This window comes from Grampus griseus, assembly GCF_964374135.1.
Source record: "Grampus griseus genome assembly, chromosome: 18".
In the NCBI taxonomy this organism is placed as follows: Eukaryota; Metazoa; Chordata; class Mammalia; order Artiodactyla; family Delphinidae; genus Grampus; species Grampus griseus.
The window spans coordinates 15,512,438-15,534,024 of record NC_139012.1 but is presented as its reverse complement, the minus strand read 5'-3'; the positions used below and the strand labels follow the sequence as shown (position 1 = coordinate 15,534,024).

The 21,587-nt window shown below is 41.6% G+C and overlaps 1 protein-coding gene across 2 annotated transcripts in view; it reads left to right on the top strand.

Annotated features, from left to right (window-relative positions):
- Nucleotides 1-8,721, top strand: part of GPC6 (glypican 6) — a 1,085,536-nt gene extending 1,076,815 nt beyond the window's left edge. For both annotated transcript variants that reach the window (XM_082675491.1, XM_082675490.1), the window contains 2 exons: nt 4,032-4,207; nt 8,313-8,721. In XM_082675491.1, the coding sequence (XP_082531617.1) occupies nt 4,032-4,207; nt 8,313-8,515 (379 nt within the window). In that variant the 3' untranslated portion in view covers nt 8,516-8,721. The remainder of the gene's footprint in view (nt 1-4,031; nt 4,208-8,312) is intronic.
- The last annotated feature ends 12,866 nt before the right edge of the window (nt 8,722-21,587 follow it).

Genomic DNA, 21,587 nt, shown 5'->3' with positions numbered 1-21,587 from the left:
AATGCCTTGCCTTCTCATACTATCACCTTGGGCATCAGGTTTTCAACATGTAGATTTTGGGAGAACACAAACGTGCAGACCATAGCAGATGTGAAGATAAATAATTCTGCAAAACTGCTGAAGAGTTAGACCCTACACCTAGTCTTACAAAATAGAAGGTAACCAAAATGCTTCACTATTCCCGGATTCCACTCACCTTCCATACCACAGCATGAGGTATTGGCAAACAGTGACACCCCTCCCATTTGTCCTCATTTCTGGGTTCTCCCTGCCCCATGTAAATGTGCAGGCTGCCTCAGAACCTGGACTCTCTGGAGCAAGATTCTCCTCCCTTTCCACTTCTCCCAGACTATGATGGTGCAAAAATAGAGTGCCCTCAAGCCAAAGAGCTGGTGCAAAATCTAATAAAGGGAACAATATTATGGGCTCAAAGATGCGTCCGTTCTTGCAGGATATGAGCGTTATGTAAAGAGATCAGACAAGAGAGGCAACAAATAAATGGGCTGGTGCTGAACTGGGCTTCCATTGATGCCCCAGGCTGCACTCTGGACATCCACAGATTTGGCCTCAGGATGTACCCCTGGTGTGACAAAATGGCCATTTTCTTCTTCAACTGTGTTTTTCGGTTTAAGTTTCCATATTGTCTCTAAAGTTCCCCTTGGAATACACTAAAGGAGAAAAGGTTCTCGAGGACATGGCTGCATTGTTACTTGCTTTCATTGTAAGTAGCTGAGCATCAGCAGGTACAGTTCGAGGCTGGGTTTCTTTGGCAGTCTTGTATTGTTCCTGCGTGCTCAGACTCCCAAGGGTGGCATTCCCATGTAAGCTATCGCAGTCAGCTTCTGATAAATGACTCTCGGCTAGCTGCGCCGTGCGCACAGCGGCTGAAAGCAACAAAGCCCTCCTCTGACTCAGCATAGGTACAGCGGCAGGGACCATTGTTCAGAAGGTCCAGGGGCAACACCAGAGCCCAGGGGCACCTTTCAGCCCCTCTCAGCTCCTGTGCCAGCAAAGGCTGGACTGCCCTTGTATTTTTTATTCTGATGGGCTTTACTGATTAGGTAGAGCTCACGCAGCCAGGCACATATAATTGAATGTCAATGAGTCAATCCAATGTCATATTTTAGAACTTATATCAGGAAGACAATCTCAGAATCTAACAGAATTTCGTTGGTATACCAGATATATTAAAAGGCAACACAAACATCACGCTTTACTGCAAAAATAAAGAAATATAGTTCCACGACTCTTTCATTTCTATTAGGACATTTTTTAGGGCAGTAAATACTGTGAAGTTCTATGGAAAAGAATTTGCAATGTGCTCTGTGTGCTTTATTATTCATTATGTAGTACACATCATGAAGTCAGTTTTATTCAGGATATGGATGAAAACATGGAGCTTATTCTGGGACTTCTGATTTAAAATGGGTAAACCGGGCTTCCCTGGTGACGCAGTGGTTAAGAATCCACCTGCCAATGCAGGGGACACGGGTTCGAGCCCTGGTCTGGGAAGATCCCACATACCGCGGAGCAACTATGCCTGTGCGCCACAACCACTGAGACTGCGCTCTAGAGCCTGCGAGCCACAACTACTGAGCCCGCGAGCCACCACTACTAGGCCCGCGAGCCACAACTACTGAAGCCTGCACACCTAGAGCCCAGGCTCAGCAACAAGAGAAGCCACCGCAATGAGAAGCCCGCGCACCACAAGGAAGAGTAGCCCCCGCTCTCCGCAACTAGAAAAAGCCCACACGCAGCAACGAAGACCCAATGCAGCCAAAAATAAATAAATAAATAAATTTTAAATAAATAAAATGGGTAAACCATGCAAGGCAGAAATAGAGACACAGATGTAGAGAACAAACATATGGACACCAAGGGGGGAAAGCAGGGGGTGGGGTGGCGGCGGTGGTGTGATGAATTGGGAGATTGGGATTAACATATATACACTAATATGTATAAAATAGATAACTAATAAGAACCTGCTGTATAAAAAAATAAAATTCAAAACAAAATAAAATGGTAAACCCATTCATGCACAAATACATCATGCATAAGATTTCAACACCTGAAATATGGCTTAAATATAAAAGTTTCTTTGTGTGTTTCTATTTCTTCTTTTGGAGGCTGATGGATAGAGCCTTTGGTTTCAGAAAATTGGAAAATAACCTGCGGGAAGGGGAAGAACTTTAAGCATAAGTATATTGTACGAGAAAATGTAAACAGGAAGGACAAAATAGAGGAAGGGAAGTTTTTTCGGCTTTCAAGCAACACTAAGAGAGGCAGTAAAAGAGTGACAATGATAGCAGTTAGGCAGGGCTGCTGCAGCCTATCAGATGCTCGGGCTGGATGTTCTGACTCGCTTTGAGATCCACTCTCCACCCCTCCACCTTGGTCTGTGCCCTTCAGGAGAACCTCTACAGACTGCACCACCTGGGTATCCTTTCCTGTTGGCTTCCAGTTGGGTTCAGCCAATGGGAGGCACCAGCCAGAGGTCAGAAGGAGGGACTAGAGAGGTCAGGGTATCATTCCCTCCGCTCCCTCCCTGAGGGGCCTTGGTTTGGCAGTTGCAGTGTCTTCTGGCTGCACTGCATGGTTTCAGATCTCACGCATTCCGCTAACAGCTCCATCCCCTCTGGCCCTTCTGCTGTTGCCAGCCCCAGGGTTCTTTGCGACATTGGTTGGTTTCCTTCAACCCTGTTCACACCTTTGTAAACAGTCTCTTCTTTAAACTCTCTTTATTGCTCCTTTGAGTGTGCCATGTGTTTCTTACCGGGACACAGACAAACACAGTACCTTTGTAGGAATTAGAAAAGGACGCCCAGATGGGAATATGAAGGTTTAGTATACTATCGTCTCTACTTTGGTGCATGCTAAAATTTTCTAAAATAAAAAGATTCCCACAAAAGAGAAGAAAAGGAAAGGAAAAGGCACCCCTCTTGGTGGATGGTGCCCTGCACGGGCACTCGGGCTGGATTTCAGCCCCAGCTCCCTCCCTCAGCAGATGGCTTTGTGCAGTGACCAAAATGCCCTGCCGAACTTGGAAGCCCTACAGAAAAGTGGGCAGATCCCTAAAAACTGGAAAACATCTCAAAGAGAAAGTGAGGATTGACCTGGGGCTTTAAAGATATTTAAAACTTGAACGGGAAAGTTCTTTGCCGGCAAAGATAAGATGGATCCAGGGAGAAGATTCCATAAGGCAAGGAGGGTACCTTGAAGGGAGTGTTGCAGCCTAAGAAAGTAGACAGGAGGTGGAGATGGGCTTGGATTGCTGAGCCATAAAGTGTGAGTTGTAGCTTATGATCAACCAGGCAATATGGTGCAGTGTTTGGGCACGTGGGCTCTGAAGTTAGGTCCATTAGCTCTGTGACTTTGCACAGTTACTTATCCTCACTAAGTCTCAGTTTTCTATTATACAAACGGGGCTGAAATAGTACCTATCTCCTAGACTTGCTGGGAGACTGAAGTTTTCTTTTTTTTTTTTTTGCGGTATGCGGGCCTCTCACTGTTGTGGCCTCTCCCGTTGTGGAGCACAGGCTCCAGACGCGCAGGCTCATGGCTCACGGGCCCAGCCGCTCCGCGGCATGTGGGATCCTCCCGGACCGGGGCACGAACCCGCGTCCCCTGCATCGGCAGGCGGACTCTCAACCGCTGCGCCACCAGGGAAGCCCGAAAGCAATATTTTAAGAAGGTTACCCAGACAGCTTGTGAAGGTTGCGCTAGAATGGAAAGATGAGAACGAGGAAGTCCCTTTGAGGCTGCAGTAGCAGTGTGCGCCCCAACACTCCAGTAAGGGGCACCAGAAATGGGAAAGAAGCCAAAGGCGCGAGAGCCTTGTGAGAAGAGTGAGAGGACAGCCGCATCTCCCTCTGGGAAGATGTATGCCTTGTTTTCACCGTGTGGCCCTTTTTCCAGGAACCGAGCCTGAGTTTTGCCAACGTTTGGGCTCACTTTTAGAAACAACGTGGCAGAATCTGGTTTCGAGGTCGCTCCTGCTTCACCCTCCCCTGTCCTCCCTCTCTGCCCGGCAGATACTTGCCTGAGATCATGAACGATGGGCTGACCAACCAGATCAACAACCCCGAGGTGGACGTGGACATCACACGGCCCGACACGTTCATCAGGCAGCAGATCATGGCTCTCCGTGTGATGACCAACAAACTGAAGAACGCGTATAACGGCAATGACGTCAACTTCCAGGACACGAGTAAGAAAGCCTTTACCAGCACCTGTAACCTCCAGAGTGAAAACCATTATAGATGATTATACCATAATTTGTCTTTTGTTTAAAGAAAGAATTTTTTTACAATTTTTATTTTATATTGGAGTATAGTTGATTAACAGTGCTGTTAGTTTCAGGTGTACAGCAAAGTGATTCAGTTATATATATACATGTATCTATTCTTTTTCAAATTCTTTTCCCATATAGGTCATTAGAGTATTGGGCAGAGTTTCCTGTGCTATACAGTAGGTCCTTGTTGGTTATCCATTTTAAATATAGCAGTGTGTACATGTCAATCCCAAACTCCCTAACTATCCCTCCCCCGCCACCGCTTCCCAGCCCACCCCCCCATAACCATAAGTTCATTCTCTAAGTCTGTGAGTCTGTTTCTGTTTTGTAAATAAGTTTATTGTGATTTTTCTTTAAGAGCAGTGTGCACCTCGGCTCTTCTGTGTCATTCTTACCCCATCTGCAAAGCTATTTATAGTCCTTGGGGTAGAGAGCTCTGCTCTGCAGAACTTAGGATACTACTAAAATCATAACTGCTCTTAAGGAATGGTTTCAGTGGCTGACATTCAGCTATACTAAAGCTAAAACTGAGTTTTGTCTGCCAGTTGATCCATTAATGATAAGGTAGCAAAGTAATGCTTTCCCTTTCTCCTTTCCCCATCGGCATTTATGTCTCTGCCTCAAACTCCCATCCCTCCTCCCAACCACCAAGGGAAGAATATTCTCAAGATTGCTCACTCAGACAAGGCTGGGAAGGAATCCCTGTTGTATCACTTCAGAACTGAGGTCTTGAACAAATTATCTCTTGAGTCTCAGGTTCTTCTTCTATAGGATGGGAAGCATTCCCGAGTAAGGATCGTTGGGAGGTTCATTTGGGGCTGTGTGTGAAGGAGCTAAGATGATCTCTCATGTGCCGTGGAATCAACTGCGTCAGTTCTTTCTCCTTCTCCAGTCATGCACATACACGACCCACTGACATCTGTATCTGAAATCTTGAGAAAAACAGTAAAATGCTGAAGTAGTATTACACGTGACTATTTTATTCAAGGTCACAGAATATCAGAAGTGGTTTGAAAGACTACTGAATGTACATCAGATGAAACTAACTATATTTGGGTTTGTCTATGTGGTTTCTAGATGCATAAAGGCAAGATTTTTGTTGTTGTTGTTTTATATATTATAAAAGAATATATTCTCTAGAAGAATATATATATTCTTATGTATTATATATATATATATATATATATTCTTCTAGAGAGAGTTCTCGGGAAAAGATTTTTTTTTTTAACATCTTTATTGGAGTATAACTCCTTCACAATGGTGTGCCAGCCTCCGCCCTACAACAAAACGAATCAGCTATATATACACACATGTTCCCATATCTCTTCCCTCCTGTGTCTCCCTCCCTCCCACCCTCCCTATCCCACCCCTCTAGGTGGTCACAAAGCACCGAGCTGATCTCCCTGTGCTATGCGGCTGCTTCCCACTAGCTATCTACCTTATGTTTGGTAGTGTATATATGTCCATGCCACTCTCTCGCTTCGTCACAGCTTACCCTTCCCCCTCCCCATATCCTCAAGTCCATTCTCTAGTAGGTCTGTGTCTTTATTCCTGTTTTATCCTTAGGTTGGAAAAGATTTCTTGAACTTAAGATGTGGAGTTGCCAGTGATTCTGTAATTTGGTCGCTGAAGCAAAAGATGACGCTTGTGTGCTTGAATTAATGAGATAGAAAGAAACAAGTTACAGATGGAAGACATGAAGTCATCTGAGTCTTAACCATCATTCCACTGAGTTGTCCCCTGCAGAAAATTTTTCATGCTTAATTCCCTTTTAAATAACTCAAAAATTAACTTTCTAAGTGCAGGATAATTGCCAACCTGATAGAGTTGCTTTAAACTTTCTCAAGTCCTCCCATTATTTCTTTCTCTTTACTAAACCTCTCCTCCCCTCTTCAGAAGAGTAAATTACACGAGGTTTTAGCCTTTGCTGCTTCTCCCCTGCTCATTCCTTAGCTTCACTCCTCTCAATTTATCTTTTCTGTCTTATCTATCTAATATAATAAAATGCTTTATTACCTAGAGAATGACTATTGGAATAAATAATTCAAGATACATAAGAATTAGTTGATATTGGCCTTGGTTCTGTCTCCTCTCTGACCTAAAGAGATTGTATGCATGTCAATCTGCAAAGCTTAGGGAATGTCCTCGAGGAGATATCTTGCTCCATTTCCCCTAAAAAGAAAATAAAAATCAGCAACACTTAAGACCATCACTTTGCTCTAACCCCAGCACCGAACTTGGCCTCCTACATTAGGATAGTGTCTGTCATATAAACCACTATCACATCTTATAGTCATCATCACCCTTACCGCTTTGGACATTTAAAAAAATCGCCCCTTAAATACCTGCACGTGTGATTCCTTTCAGAAAGAGATGGGGCCGTTATTTTTCTCAACTAGATTCTCGTCATTATTTGCATACCACATTTTTAATATTCTAAATCACCTTAGTAATATCTTTGTAAAGGTTATATTACTTCTTGTTCATAATACCAGTGTTTAATATAATTCCCTTAGCAATTGTGATATCTCTGAATTTAATTAATGGGCATTTTCCCCCTTGCAAGGCCACTAAAGATAAATTAGAGAAAATGTTAAGAACCTGGTATAGTGTATTCAAGTGATCTTACGTGGTATTTAGATGTCACATTTTAAAAATAAATTGCACTGAGTTGAGCCGTGCTTATTGGGGGGACATTGGAAGGTCCCTGCATTACCTGGCTTTGCTGAAGTAGCGTCTAGCGGCCAAGATGGTGCCAGTCTTTCGGAGCAGCTCAACATGCACATCACCGTTTCAGGCCAGCAGGGAGGCATTTAGGGCTATTCAATGGACTCATTGAGCAAGGAGGGGAAGTAGCAAACGTCCTTTCCAGGTGTACAGTTTCCTAAGCCCTGCTAGGAACATTATCTCACTTGTACCCTATAACAATTCAGTGAAATAGATATGATTATTCTCATTTTTACAGGTGAGCACGCAGAGCCCAGTGAGACTAACTGGCTTGCACTAATTCATTTAAATAAAAGACAGCAGGTTAAAATCTAGGTCGTCTTTGCCGTAGGAACCACATTTCTTCCATCAGGCATCATTGCGCACACTGGCTTTGGTGCCCTCACACATTTTATCAGGGGGTTTTCACGTATCCTCAACAAGGTGAGTGTTATTGTCAGTAGCTATGGAGTTGGGGAAACTGAAAGAAGTTGAAGAAACTGCCCAAGGCATATTTAATAATTCAATAAGTATTTATTGTAAACCTGCTATATGCCAGGGGCCATTAAAGCCAACGGGGATACAGAAATGAACAGTATGCACAACGTGTCTGCTCTCCCCCAAAAAGTATACATTCTCATGGAGGGAACAAGAAAGTAAATAATAGAGTTGCAAATGGTGATAAGTACTTTTACGTAGCTAGTAATGGATGGAGACTTAACTGGACCCAGATCTGAGACAAAGCGTTTAAGAAACATGAAGGAACCAAGCAGTCAGTCAGAAGTGGGAATAGAGAAGGCTCAGAAGACATATGAGGCAGGCAGGGACGCTGCCAGGCTAAGACAGAATACTAAGTGGACACCTGGGCATTGGTTTCAAGCGCGGAATGGCAAACTTCTTCTGTAAAGAGCTACGTATCAAATATGTTCAGCTTGGTCAGAAATACAGACACAGACGTCTCTATTAACACTGTGTTTCAGGGACTTCCCTGGCGGTCCAGTGGTTAAGACTCTGCACTTCCACTGCACAGGGCACGGGTTCCATCCCTGGTTGGGGAACCAAGATCCCACATGCCTCGCGGTGCGGCCAAAAATTAAAAAATAAAAATGAAGCGCTATGTTTCAGATGTCTGTTTAGATACAGTCCACCCACACATCACACACGTGCCCATTATAAACAAACCCATGGGGGTGGAGTGGAGTGGAGGACCCTTGGGTGGGGAGATGTCCCCTGCCACCTCCGTGCCCAAATCTCACGTGTGCCCCACTCTTTGCTAGACTGGGTCTAACTCTCCTTTTCGATCTGTCCGCACCAGGTGATGAATCCAGCGGCTCAGGGAGTGGCAGTGGGTGCATGGATGAGGTATGTCCTACGGAGTTTGAGTTTGTCACCACAGAGGCCCCGGCAGTGGATCCTGACAGGAGAGAAGTAGACTCTTCTGCAGCCCAGCTGGGACACTCGCTCCTCTCAGGATCTCTCGTCTGCATCGCCCTGGCGTGGCAGAGACTGTGCAGATAATCCTGGGATTTTGGTCAGATGAAACTGCATTTTAGCTATCTGAACGGCCAACTCACTTCTTTTCTTACACTCTTGGACAATGGACCATGCCACAAAAGCTTACCGTTTTCTATGAGAAGAGAGCAGTACTGCACTATGCCTCCCTTTTTGTTTTCCCAAAGAGTACTGGGTGCCAGACTGGACTGCTTCCTCTTTCCTTCAGCTATCATCTGTGGGAAACTTGTTTATTCTAGAGAATTCTTACTCAAATCTTTCATACCAGGAGATTTTCTTACCTTCATTTGCTTTTATGCTGCGGAAGTGAAGGAATCTCACGTTGTGAGTTTTTTATTTTTTTCCCCATTTAAAAAAAAAATAGGAAGAAAATCATCTTCCTTGCAAAATCAGGCCAAACCCCAAGACAACTGCATTTTCAACAAAGAAGCAAACGAGAAAAATAAAAGAGCTGTAACGCTGTAAGTTCGGCATTGCCAGCCAACTCCCAGTGTAAGCTTTTCTGTGACAAATCAGGTTTACAAAATGCTTATGCGGAGGTTTGAAATTTTTTTTAATGTAGTGAAAATACACTGTTGTCTTGGAGGTCTTGCGCGCCAACCATACAATGCCAAGCTGATTCAGAGGTACTGATAGGAAATTTAGAATTCCATCTTTAATCGGAGAGTAAAATGTGCTACAACTCAGCACCTCTATCTCACCCCGATTTCAATTTCAGTAATGGTACCATTTTCCTTAATTCTCTTAACGTCTGACCACTGTATCCAATTGGCACGGATTTTTCCCTTCATCTCCAGTTACTAGTGGACACCCTCATGAATTCATCTTCCTCAAGGGTCTGAAATGAAAATAATCTTCAACCATACAATCGCTTTGCTTTAGCCACAGGCTTGACGTGAATTAGATGTTTCTGCCCCGTGCTCATTACCCTCCCAAAAGAAGAGTTCCTTTAATGAACCGATAAACAATTAGATCCATAAGTGAGTTTTCATTTTTAACTATTTGCTTTGTGTCAGTTGGTTTCTGCATCACAAGGGCATTCTCTTACAAAATAACTCACAACAACAACAAAAAAGTCAAGACAAAAAAATATATATATAGTATTGACATGGAGATTTCTTTCACTTTTTTAGTCTTAGTATGATCATCTATTTTTATATCTATATATATATATAAATCACAGATTTTAACTTCTTAATTCCAAGCTCAGGGTTGACACACCTTTGTAACGAAAATGTTTTGTCAACCAGCTCTTCTTGTTTTGTGCTGCTCAGAGAAGGGATTCCTCAATGATCTGTGAGCACCAAGAATCAAGAAAGAGAACTTTTTACGTATCTAACCGTCCATTTATTAAAAGTTTGCCAGGGCACACCCTTCTCACACGAGCGTGTTTTGTCCTGGGTGCTCCAGACTGTATCGAACGCATGGGCAGAGCCGTGGGTGTGCAGAACTTCACTGGTCATGGAAACCGTATGCGCAAGGAATGTGATTCACACAAAACCATTGCTTTCGGTACAACGCCTTCAGCCTAGGATTCCTGCTTGGCACTTGGAGAAATATTCTAATTCAAGAGGCTGATTCGGAGCCTAACTGACCCGCCAGGTGTGCCAAAGCCAGGTGTTACGCTCCTCCCGACAGAGAGAAGCAAAACAAACTAACCTGGGGCTTTATGAATACCATTGGCTATCCATGTGTTTTTTGGTTTTTATGATGTATCTGGGGTTGGGAAAAGTAATGTTTCAAGACACCATAGTATGCCAGTCACATGTTAATTAACCCATTGGCAGTCATGACACATCAATGGTATTTTTCGATCTCCGTACTCATCAAAATTATGATTAGTTATTGATTTAGTCGTCACATTTAGGTAGAACACACGCGGCACAATAGTATTAAGTGTACTTGAGCACTTTTGCAAAACAAAGTATTTAGAAGCATCTATTGCTATTGTTTGCCTAACGAAATACGGAAGGTAGGATTCTGAGAGATTTTGTGGCATCTTTTCACTTAAATCTTTATGAAATTGATACAGTCTAATTCAGCATTACATACTTCTAGCAAACCATTCGTTTCACCGCCAGACTTTGGCTTCCTATCACCAATGACACATAAAACATCTCTATGAAGGACCAGTCATTTATGTTGCTCATTGTGTTGTATGTTCAGAAATCAGTATTGTCTTTCTCCAGTAATTAAGGTGCAATACAAATTAAATCAATCTTGATTTTCCAAAATATTTGAGTCATAACTTGTTTTCATAGCTTTAAGCTCCAAGTCTTTCCTTTTAAAAATATATCTGCATTGTTTTCTGTGAAATAGATCAGAATGCCTTGTTTTCCCTGTACTTTCACCCCCAAAGGGTTTTGTGCATGTATGTGAATACACATTATATTAATGAATGTGAACCCGTGTTCTATAAACACTAACCACACAGACAATATATAAACGCCTGTTTCATTTGTTTCAACACCTTCGTTATCAATACTATTCATATTGGTGAGCTATAGTGATCTATATGAGCCAGGCAGAGAACTGAAATCACGATCAGTTAATGATGCCACAGTATTAGTCACCTGCATGGATGTGGTCAAAATATTATTGAAATTGTACTTCCTGGTTTTTATCATCATCCTACTATGTCATATGATTTTCAGACTAATTTCACATAGGAATTTTTTGTGCCCTAAGGGAATTAGTTTAATCTAGTTAACCCATTTCAGTAAGTATTTTGGAATCTCCCCCTCCCCTCACCAAGTTAATTTCTCTCGTTTTAGCATAGTGATAGGGGATGCAGTGGTGCTCCATTATTTTTCCTGACCTGTCCTCGTTTGCTTTGATGTCCCCTAAATTTCTGTAATCACATCACAACCTCTGTTATGAGTAGAGAGGGATGGGCTCACTGAAATTGGATGCTAGGAATTGTTGGGTGGTGCTTATAACTGCAAACACTTAGCTTATTGAAGTGCCTCTATTTACATGTTCTTTAGTTATAATATGTATTTTTCTAACAGAAATACACGTCTGTAATTGGTGTATATTATACTTTGTATACGTTATAACGAAAGCTAAACAGAGGCTAAAGTCTTTAGCAGAGAAGAATAGATTGCAAATTCACGAGTTTGAGCTCCACTTATGGTTCTGTATCGAGCGACAGCCACGACAGCCTTCTCTCGTTTGAATGAAGGTCAAGTCGGGACTTTGATTAGAGCCATCACAGAACATTAGCACTAGCAATCTGACTCCCTTACAGTGACTTACCCAGATCGATATGTTGTGTTCCCTGCTTTAGTGGTAAGGGATAGATAATACTACTTTGTCTACACTGAAAAACACGACCATGCATTGATAAGCAGTAGGAATTATAAAAGTAGCGTTCTATAAATCAGACACACTGAAAAGATTATTGGACGCAGAAGCCTGATATTTAATTTATATTCCCTGCTGCAGACATTAGCCTACTTTAATTCTTTAGCCATTACGTATATGTTCTGGCTACACACCGAACACCAACTAAAGTCCCCAAGGAGGAATAAAACCTGAGCAACTCCCGAGTTGTGATTCTTTTACTACTTCTCTTCGCAAGACTAATTATCAGGTGGTTTGATTAAAGGTGGAAGGGTTAGCAAATGCAAGTTTTGACTTATCCAAAACTTGCAGAAATTCAAACTCATTTTCATTTACTTACAGTCACTAACAAATCTGACTTCTAACTTAAAAAAAAAAAAAAAAGGAGGGGAGGGGCACTTTAGCTTTGCCAACAGAAGAGTAAGGAGACCATAACTTACAAATTTGCAATGTGTTCCTCCTCGGTGGAGACATTAGCCAGTGTTTAGTTTTAGGCGAAGTTCTACAAAGAGAGTATTGATCTGTATGCATTCTGGAGCCTTGCTATAACACAGTTTGCTAAGGCACAGGACCCAGCCTAGCATGGGGCTGTTTGAGCCTCCGTGAAAGTTGAAAAGTACTGGAATCTTTGACATTGCCTTGTAATGAGGTACTTCTGTGAAAAGACACCTCAAGATGGCATAGTAGTGAGGTCTCTGTGTGCATATGCATAACATATATGCAGGACAAATGTGTGCACCGATCAAACCTAAAATTTTATGTGACTGTCAAATGAATATTATTTGGGTTAAGATTTTTTTCATTTCTGATTTGGATAGAAAATTGCTATTAATCTTGTATTAAAATAGTTTTAAAAAATCTACCAGTGCCCTTTCTGCATTTCCTTAATTATTGTCATAGTCTAAATTTCAGAGCTTTTGAATTTTTTTTGTTTGAGAACTTTTTAGAAGCTGCAATTTTTTTAAAAAAAAGGAGAAGAAAAAGAACCATAGATTTAAATCAGCACCACTCACCTAAGTACACTTGGCCTTTGAAATCAAGAACTTTTAGAACTTTAGAACGTCTAGAGCTTTCCAAACATGTATGGAAGATACTATACCTCTCTTCTTTTGTGTTGGTTTCTTCTCTAAAATAAATTAGTAGCTTGACTGATGTCAGTACTTTATAAATGAGGTCAAAAACTAAGATAATGTGTAAAAGGACTAACAATTTCCAAATTTAGCAAATTGCACTGCTTTTTTATTTCTGAAATTTCCATGCTCTCAGGAATGCTAAATACTGTATAGCATGCTAAAGATTCACTTAGCAGATATTTATTAAACACCTGCTCAATGCTAAACCTTGTCTAGGTGCCAGTCTGGGGTTGTCAAAATCACCAGCTGGGAAGTATTCATTCTTTTTTTTTTTTTTTTTTTTTTTTTTTGCAGTACGCAGGCCTCTCACTGCTGTGGCCTCTCCCGTTGCGGAGCACAGGCTCCGGACACGCAGGCTCAGCGGCTATGGCTCACGGGCCCAACCGCTCCACGGCATGTGGGATCTTCCCGGACCGGGGCACGAACCCGTGTCCCCTGCATCGGCAGGCGGACTCTCAACCACTGCACCACCAGGGAAGCCCGAAAGTATTCATTCTTTACTACAGTTAACCATGATTATTACATCACTTATTTCAAAAATGCTCTTTTAAATAAAGGAACCTATGTAAATAGAGTTATCACAAATATAACATTTAACTGTAAGCAACATTATAATTTAGCTCACACTACTACTATGTTGATTTCTATTAAGCAAAGTGATTTCTACAAAACAGTTAAAGAACGTTAGGATAATTCCATGTAAAAAGCAGAATCTAACAAATGCTATTTGGAAATAAACTGGAACCAATTTCATCGAAAAGAAAAACTTCCAAATGGGTTTTGAGAAAAAAATAATAAAACCACCGCCACTCTTATCAACAATATTAATTTTAATTTGCTCTTTGGATAAATAGACTATAGTCAAAATATACACACAAATATGAAAAATGACATTGATTTTTCAAATACTAACTTATGAAATAGCTAGAAAGATGTAGCCACAATTCTGTCTGTTCAAACAGACATTCCCAATTTAGTGCCAATACATCTCCATTCCACAGACACATGCATTTGCTGATATAAACTTGTGGCCAAACATATTTGGTCGGCTCATGAATGGAGCACACAGTGAAGCCAGGAGGAATTAGCTGCCTGCCTTTGTAGCTCACTTAAGGAGCTCATGTTCTTGCACATGTTGAAATAGAAAGCAGAGCAAGAAAACAGAAATTTTACCCAGTGAGTGTTCAAGTTTGGAGAGAAGCAGAAAGAAGACACACAAACTGGATTCAAGGGAAGCAGAAGAGTATTTACCTTGAATAAAGCCATCTGCCCTTCCATAGGAACTAATGTCTGTAGAGTTCTTAAATAAAAGAAAAAATTGGCTTAGGCAGTAACGGTCATCTATTCTTTTAAAAAAGAATGTGATGAGCTCTATATCACGTGCCAGACACAGCTCTGGGTACCAGAGCAAGACGCCATGAAGAACTGAGACAAAATGGGGTAGTGACTAAGGAGGAGATGCTCCTTGAGACCAGTGGTCCAGAGGAGGCTGCCTGGGTGATACTCAGGCTGTGACCTAATCATGGGAAGAAGATGCCACGTGCAGACATGGGGACAGAGATTTCCAGGCAGAGTAAAAGCAAATGTAAGGATGTACGGAAATGAGGACTAGTAAGTGAGATGTTGGATAGTGGGAGATGGATGGAAAGTTAAACAGGGGAAGGCATGCTTAAAAACCCTGGTCTTTTACCACGTGGTGAAGCCAGAGCCCTAGAAGGACCCAGCCCTACACAGCAGCCCTGCTGGGGGCGCTTTTTAGTATTTTAAAACACATTTTAGCAAAGAAGTATGCTAAGGTCTTTATGTATATACTTAACCTTTATAGGATCTCTATGATGTAGGAATAATAATGCTCGTTTTATACTGAATAAAATGAAACACAGTGAGATTAATGAACTTGCCCAGCCACACAGGCGAGGCCATGATAGGAACTGAGATCTGTAACAAGTAGGCAGAAAAGCGGCAGTATATAAGGATAATTTTGGTTTTTTATTCCACACACAATTGAATTTTCCGAGGGTGTTCTGAGAATTGGCAACAAGTATATGAACAGGCATTCACAGATGTTTACTCGCACAGAGGATATATATTAAAACTTTATTCCAAGATGTAGTGCCATTTAGTTGCTCTCTGTTTTCAGTTTTTTTCAAAATTAAAATCCTAAGTAGACATACGACTGATTCTGGGATTTTTGCATAGCATTGAACTTAAAGCCATTGTGAACCAAAGTTTGATGCCTAGGACAGGAACATACGTACCAAATCTGCTTTCCTCTTGTTTGTCAAGTTGGCTTAAACGTCATATTCACAGAAAGGAAGTCAGGCTTAGCCCGACTCTCAGGGCTTCTTCCTATACATTAGCCTTGTCTATAATTTATTGTCCGTTCAGACAGTCAAGTGGACCTAAAATATAAATCAAAACTATCCAACGAAGGGCTTCCCTGGTGGCGCAGTGGTTAAGAATCTACCTGCCATTGCAGAGGACACGGGTTCGAGCCCTGTTCCGGGAAGATCCCACATGCCGCGGAGCAACTAAGCCCGTGCGCCACAACTACTGAGCCTGAGCTCTAGAGCCCACGTGCCACAACTACTGAAGCCCGCACGTCTAGAACCGGTGCTCCGCAACAAGAGAAGCCACCACAATGAGAAGCCCGCGCGCCACAACAAAGAATAGCCCCCGCTCTCTGCAACTAGAGAAAGCCCACTCGCAGCAACGAAGACCCAAAGCAGCCAAAAATTAATTAATTAATTTTTAAAAAGAGTAAAGAATCAAAATAAAAATTTAAAAAATTAAAAAAACTATGCAGCTGTTAGTCAATGCAAACAGACAACTGATCTGGCTGCTTTGTTGACTAACTTGACTGCATCTTGAAAGTATGACATTGAGACCCAGCTGAATCGAAGTCCTTGCGACGGTTTTCTCAGTTAAAATAAGGACCAGATCGTGGAGTACCATGTGTCTTTCTTCTTCATGGAGTTAGAGCTCCTTTTATTGTTGGATTCCACCTCATGTCGTTGCCCTCCTTACCTGAGAGAATTGAGGTTACTGATTACAGGTTTTATCTCACTTTAAAAGGTACTCTTTGGACATTTCATAAAGGTAGGTGAATATCAAGTTAGAGGAAGGTTGGTTCACAAAACTCTATTTCCTACTCTTTCATGATATCAAATGCCTTGTATTTACATAAAGCATTTCACCCAAGGGAGCTTTCGAATTCATTTTCTTTGATAATCTTCACCACACCTCCATGAAGTAGGCAGGAATTGTCATCCTTATTTTCCAGATCAGAGACACTTCCTGGTGGAGCCACGGTCTTCTCAGTCTGTTCATTCTCTCCCTTTCTGCTTCTTTTTCTCTCCCTCACCCCTAATCTACCCAAATCTTAAGGACTTTAATGTGAATCATTCTGGCTCCTATGAACCTCTCACTAATTTATAGAACCAGCCCCCAGCAGCTCCGCCACAGAAACCCAGTAACAAATCCTCCAAGCCGGGTCTTAGTGGAACGATACCCCAAAGAGTCTTCTAATTCATCTCCGGTCCTGAATCACATACTGTCAATCAGCATATACTGAATGCTTGTGTGTGAAAAATTAGATGTCCCCAAATTATATCAAGCCAAAGAAATTTCACCCAAACAGCTTTATCAAAAAGCTTGTTGATAACACCATAATGATTTCACTACTTGTTTGTTTGAACCGTTGCATATGAATTAGCATGTTAAGGCTATATTCCTACAGCCAAAGATAAGCCCAGATTCTGTGCACGTGTTTGTTTTTAAGCTTGAGGGCCTTTTATGTTTAATTGAAAAGAGAGAAGTTTACATTGAGCAGCGTATTAGTAGACATACAGCACGAGCCATGAGAAACGTGAAGGCAAAATGAATTTCTCCAGGAAAGAAATAAAAAAGACTTCCCCTACATCCAAAATCTTTCTTCCACTGGAGAAATCCTATGACCTTTCCCCTCATGGGGCCTCACGAGCAGGGAAGGTGATGTAGGATGGCACGAAGGAGGTAAAATGAAGCAAGAGAACAGAATAGAAATCCAGTGCCATTTGAAACACACGAGGATTTCCCTGGTGGTCCAGCGGTTAAGACTACGTGCTTCCCCTGCAAGGGGTGCGGGTTCAATCCCTGGTCAGGGGAGTTCCTCATGCCACGAGGTGTGGCCCAAAACAAAACAAAACACACACACACAATGAAACACGTGATGTTGTCTATGTTATTTTGATCAATTCTGAACCTTCACTGTGAAAGTCTCCTCTCAAAGGGAAGACTCCCTACAGACAGTATAATAATGGCAGTTAATGAAAAACTTAAAAAGAAATCACAGAGAAATGCCAACAAGCACATGAAAAGGAGCTCAACGTCGCTAATCATCAGGGAAATGCAAATCAAATGACAGTGAGCTAACACCGTACGCCGGGTAGGATGGCCACCATCAAATAAATAAATAAATAGAAAGTCACACGTGCTGGTGAGGATGCAGAGAAATTGGAACCCTTGTGCACTATTGCTGGGAATATAAAATGGTGCAACCACTGTGGAAAACGGTATGAAGCTTCCTTTAGAAACTAAACATAGGAAAAAAAAAAAACTAAACATATTCAGCAATACCACCCTTTCAGGTATATACCCAAGGAAATTGAAAACAGGATCTTGAAGAGAGATTAGCACTCGCATGTTCACTGCAGTACTATTCACAATAGCCAAGAGGTAGACACAACCTACACGTCCATCAGTGCATGAATGGATGAAGAAAACGTGGTGGATGCATGCGATGGAATACTAGTCAGCCTTAAGAAAGAAGGAAATCCTTTCATATGCTACAGATGGATGAAACGGGAGGACCTTACGAATGGTGGTTGCTAAGGGGTGGTGGGGGTGGAGGTGCCAAGGGGAAGGGGAGTTGCTGGTCAGTGAGTTAAGTTTTACAAGATGAAAACTTTCTAGAGATCTATTGCACAAGGAGACACATAGACTGTACTATACACTTAGAAATTATTAAGATGGTAAATTTTATGTTATGTGGGTTTCACAAATAAATAAATAGATAGATGATTAGATAGTTAGATAGATGATAGATAGATGATAGATAGGTAGATGATAGATAGATAGATAGACAGATAGATAAGAATGCATGTGCCCTGTTTCCAAGAAGTCCAGGGTCTAATGTAAGCGTGGGAATAGACAGCAAACTCATGAACAGCTGACTGTATAATTGCTGCAATAAATACAGGCTTTCACCATGCACTATGGAGTAAAGAGAAAGGCAAAGGGGTGCTGTGTAAAGAAAACTGGTTTAAAAAAGACAACACAAGGGCTTCCCTGGTGGCGCAGTGGTTGAGAGTCCTCCTGCCGATGCAGGGGACACGGGTTCGTCCCCCGGTCCGGGAAGATCCCACATGCCGCGGAGCGGCTGGGCCCTTGAGCCATGGCTGCTGAGCCTGCGCGTCCAGAGCCTATGCTCCGCAACGGGAGAGGCCACAACAGTGAGAGGCCCGCGTACCTCAAAAAAAAAAAAAAAGACAACACAAGAAACCTCAGAGGAACTGTGGTACATTGAATGATTAAATACTCTTCTCCACTCACAAGGTATAAATAAGAAGTCTCTATGTCCCAAATTGTCTGAGACAGTCCCAGTTATATCTGTTGTCCCAATATAATTATTAATAGCACCCTTTCACTCTCTGGAGAGTATCCCTTGTTTGAATGATAAATTACACGGTCACCCTCCGTATGAATACTGGCTATTCACAAGATCAATTTGCACTCAAGTGTGCATGACACCTTAGAGTTTTCCAGAATAGCCACCCAGCTGAAGACGTACCGGGTAATATTACTGACAGCTAAGCTTCCTATGTAAATTCACCCTGCCTACTTCCATTGAAAAACATCTGGAATTAGAATCAAGAATCCAAAAATAACTCTGACATCATCAAGTACACTATATAATCCCAGCTCACAAATGCCCACCTCTAAACATCTCAAAATGGGCCATACTTGGCACTTGATCCCAGGTGAATGACCCCTCCTGCTTTTCAGTCATTTTGCTGGGTATGTCAGTGAACGAAACCTCTGACAGTTGGTGCAGCCCCAGAAGTTGTATTCTGGTTCCATTTGCTGCTGCTGGAAGGAGGCAGTTGGAAGCATGCTTTCTCCATTTGCGATCTTAGCAGTCCCAAAACAAGTACAATCATTTCCTTCTGTTTCTTGAGTCACATGCACGATCAATATTTTGATGAATAACTCTCAACCTATAGCTCTCAATCTACCTCCTGCCCCAGCACACATGACACATGATGTTCACATCAAGTGGCACCAATAACTTCCTAGGCATGAAACGTACCCCCCACCTTTCTCTCCCGCTCAAATGAGCATATCAGAATGCAAGGAAGCAACGGGTATGAAGTTATCAGAGTTAATGAGGAATTCACCCTAACTCACAAATTTTGCTCATTCAATTATTATTTCTAACTACTTGCAGCACTCTCCAATTGATTCCTACCTTGGATTTATAAAACTGTGCACTGTTCCCTTAACATCTGGGAGGATGTGTTCCAAAGAGAACAAAGTGTGGTATAAAAGGTGCCACCTGCTGACACCCAACATATAAAAAGATACCCCTTGGATTGAAGGTCCCTGGCAGAAAGGAACTTACTTTTGATTAAATCAGTCAGCACTTCAAAGGCTAATTCAGGCTTTAAGGATCAGTTGGACATAAATGTGCAGATTTGCATTGTCTATAGAATAAATATGAAGGCTCCTAGTAGAATTTAAAATATGATACAAATAATACTATATAAGACTTGCAAGATCTAGCCAGTGACCTAAATTCAATTCATATATTTATATTATAATATATGTTTGGGAAGATATATAATTGATCAATACATAGTCCCTCTCCTCAAGGACCAAACGACCACACCTACTAAAAAAGAACAACAGCAGAAACACCAATAAAGACAATGCCTAAATTTCCTCTAAGCCCTTCCCATATAGTAATTCATCTTACTCTAAAAATAAAATATTTTTTAAAATAGTAGGTACTCTTATTGTCCTAATTAGACAGATGAGGAAACTGAGGCACTGACAAGCTAAATGACTCTCCCAATGTCACACATAGCTAGAATTTAGAAGATATAGAAAAATGCTGAAATCATTATTCACAATAGCCAATATTTGGAAATAATGTAAGTGTCCATCAGTGGATGAATGGATAAAGAAAATGTGGTATACATACACAATGAAATGTTATTCATCCTTGAGAAAGAAGGAAATCCTGCCATTTGCAATAACATGAATGGACTCTGAGGTCATTATGCTAAGTGAAATGTCAGATGGAAAAAGACAAACAACGTATGAGATCACATATGTGGAATCTAAAAAAGTTGAACTCAGAGAGTAGAATGGTGGTTAGCGGGGCCTAGGGACGCGGCAAATGGGGAGATGTTGGTCAGACTTCAGTTATAAGATGAATAATTTCTGGGCATCTAGTGTACAGCATGGTGATTATAGTTTATAATAATGTATTTAATAAAGATATTTTAAAAAATTAAAAATAAATTAAAAAATAAATTTTAAAAATAAATAAAAAATTTTAAAATAATGTATTTATACTAGAAAGTTGCAAAGAGAGTAGATCTTAAATATTCTCAACATACAAAAAATTGGTTATTATGTGACAATGGAGGCGTTAGCTAAGGCTATGGTGGTAATCACTTTGCAATATATTAAGTGTATCACATCAACACCTTGTACACCTAAACTTACACAATGTTATATGTCAATTATATCTCAGTAAAAGGTGGAGAAAAAGAAAAATGCTGAAATCCCCAGAACCGGAAACACAGTGTGGTTACTTGAAGAGGTACACAGCTCAGACAGAACAGAGGTCAAGTTCTGCCTGCTGTGCAGTAGCATGAAGGAAGGAGAGAGCCTACCTGTGGAAATGATCTAGTGGGGACTCCACTGCAGGCAAAGTACATGAAAAATAGTCAGTGATCATCTCATTTCCATCTATGCTTTTACTCTGTCAGGATTTTTCAGATTGTGTTTCCTGTACATACCCTGGGGTATGGGGAGAATGCATAGCTCTGGAAGGATATACATTAAGCCATATGTATAGGCACATAAATATATACGGGCCAGAATAATTGATCAAAAGGAGACCTGGATGTTTTTTTTCTTCCCAACTCCACATACTCCAAAGAAACAAATGAGGCAAAATACTGACCAGCAAAGTTCCTGTTCGAGCTTATGGGGTCTTGATGACATCGAGATAAGCCGCGGTAGCTTTGTGCCACTTAAGGGACCATCTAACCTCTTGACTGCATTACAGCTTTCTCATCATACTTTCCTATTTATTACCCTGTGTGCAGCATCCCATCCTCTGGAGTGCAGAAAATCCCATCCCAGCGGCTGAATTAGCCTAATCACAGTTCTTTTCTACCCCAGCCCTGTTCTGGCCATGGGGAGAGAATCAGGAGAAGAGGGGAGAGGAGAGTTCTGATGTCCACTGACAGCTAGAAGAAGGTGTTTGACATTTCTTCCACGCTCCCAGTCACTCTCCGCTTCGCCCTAAGCCTTTATTAACCCAG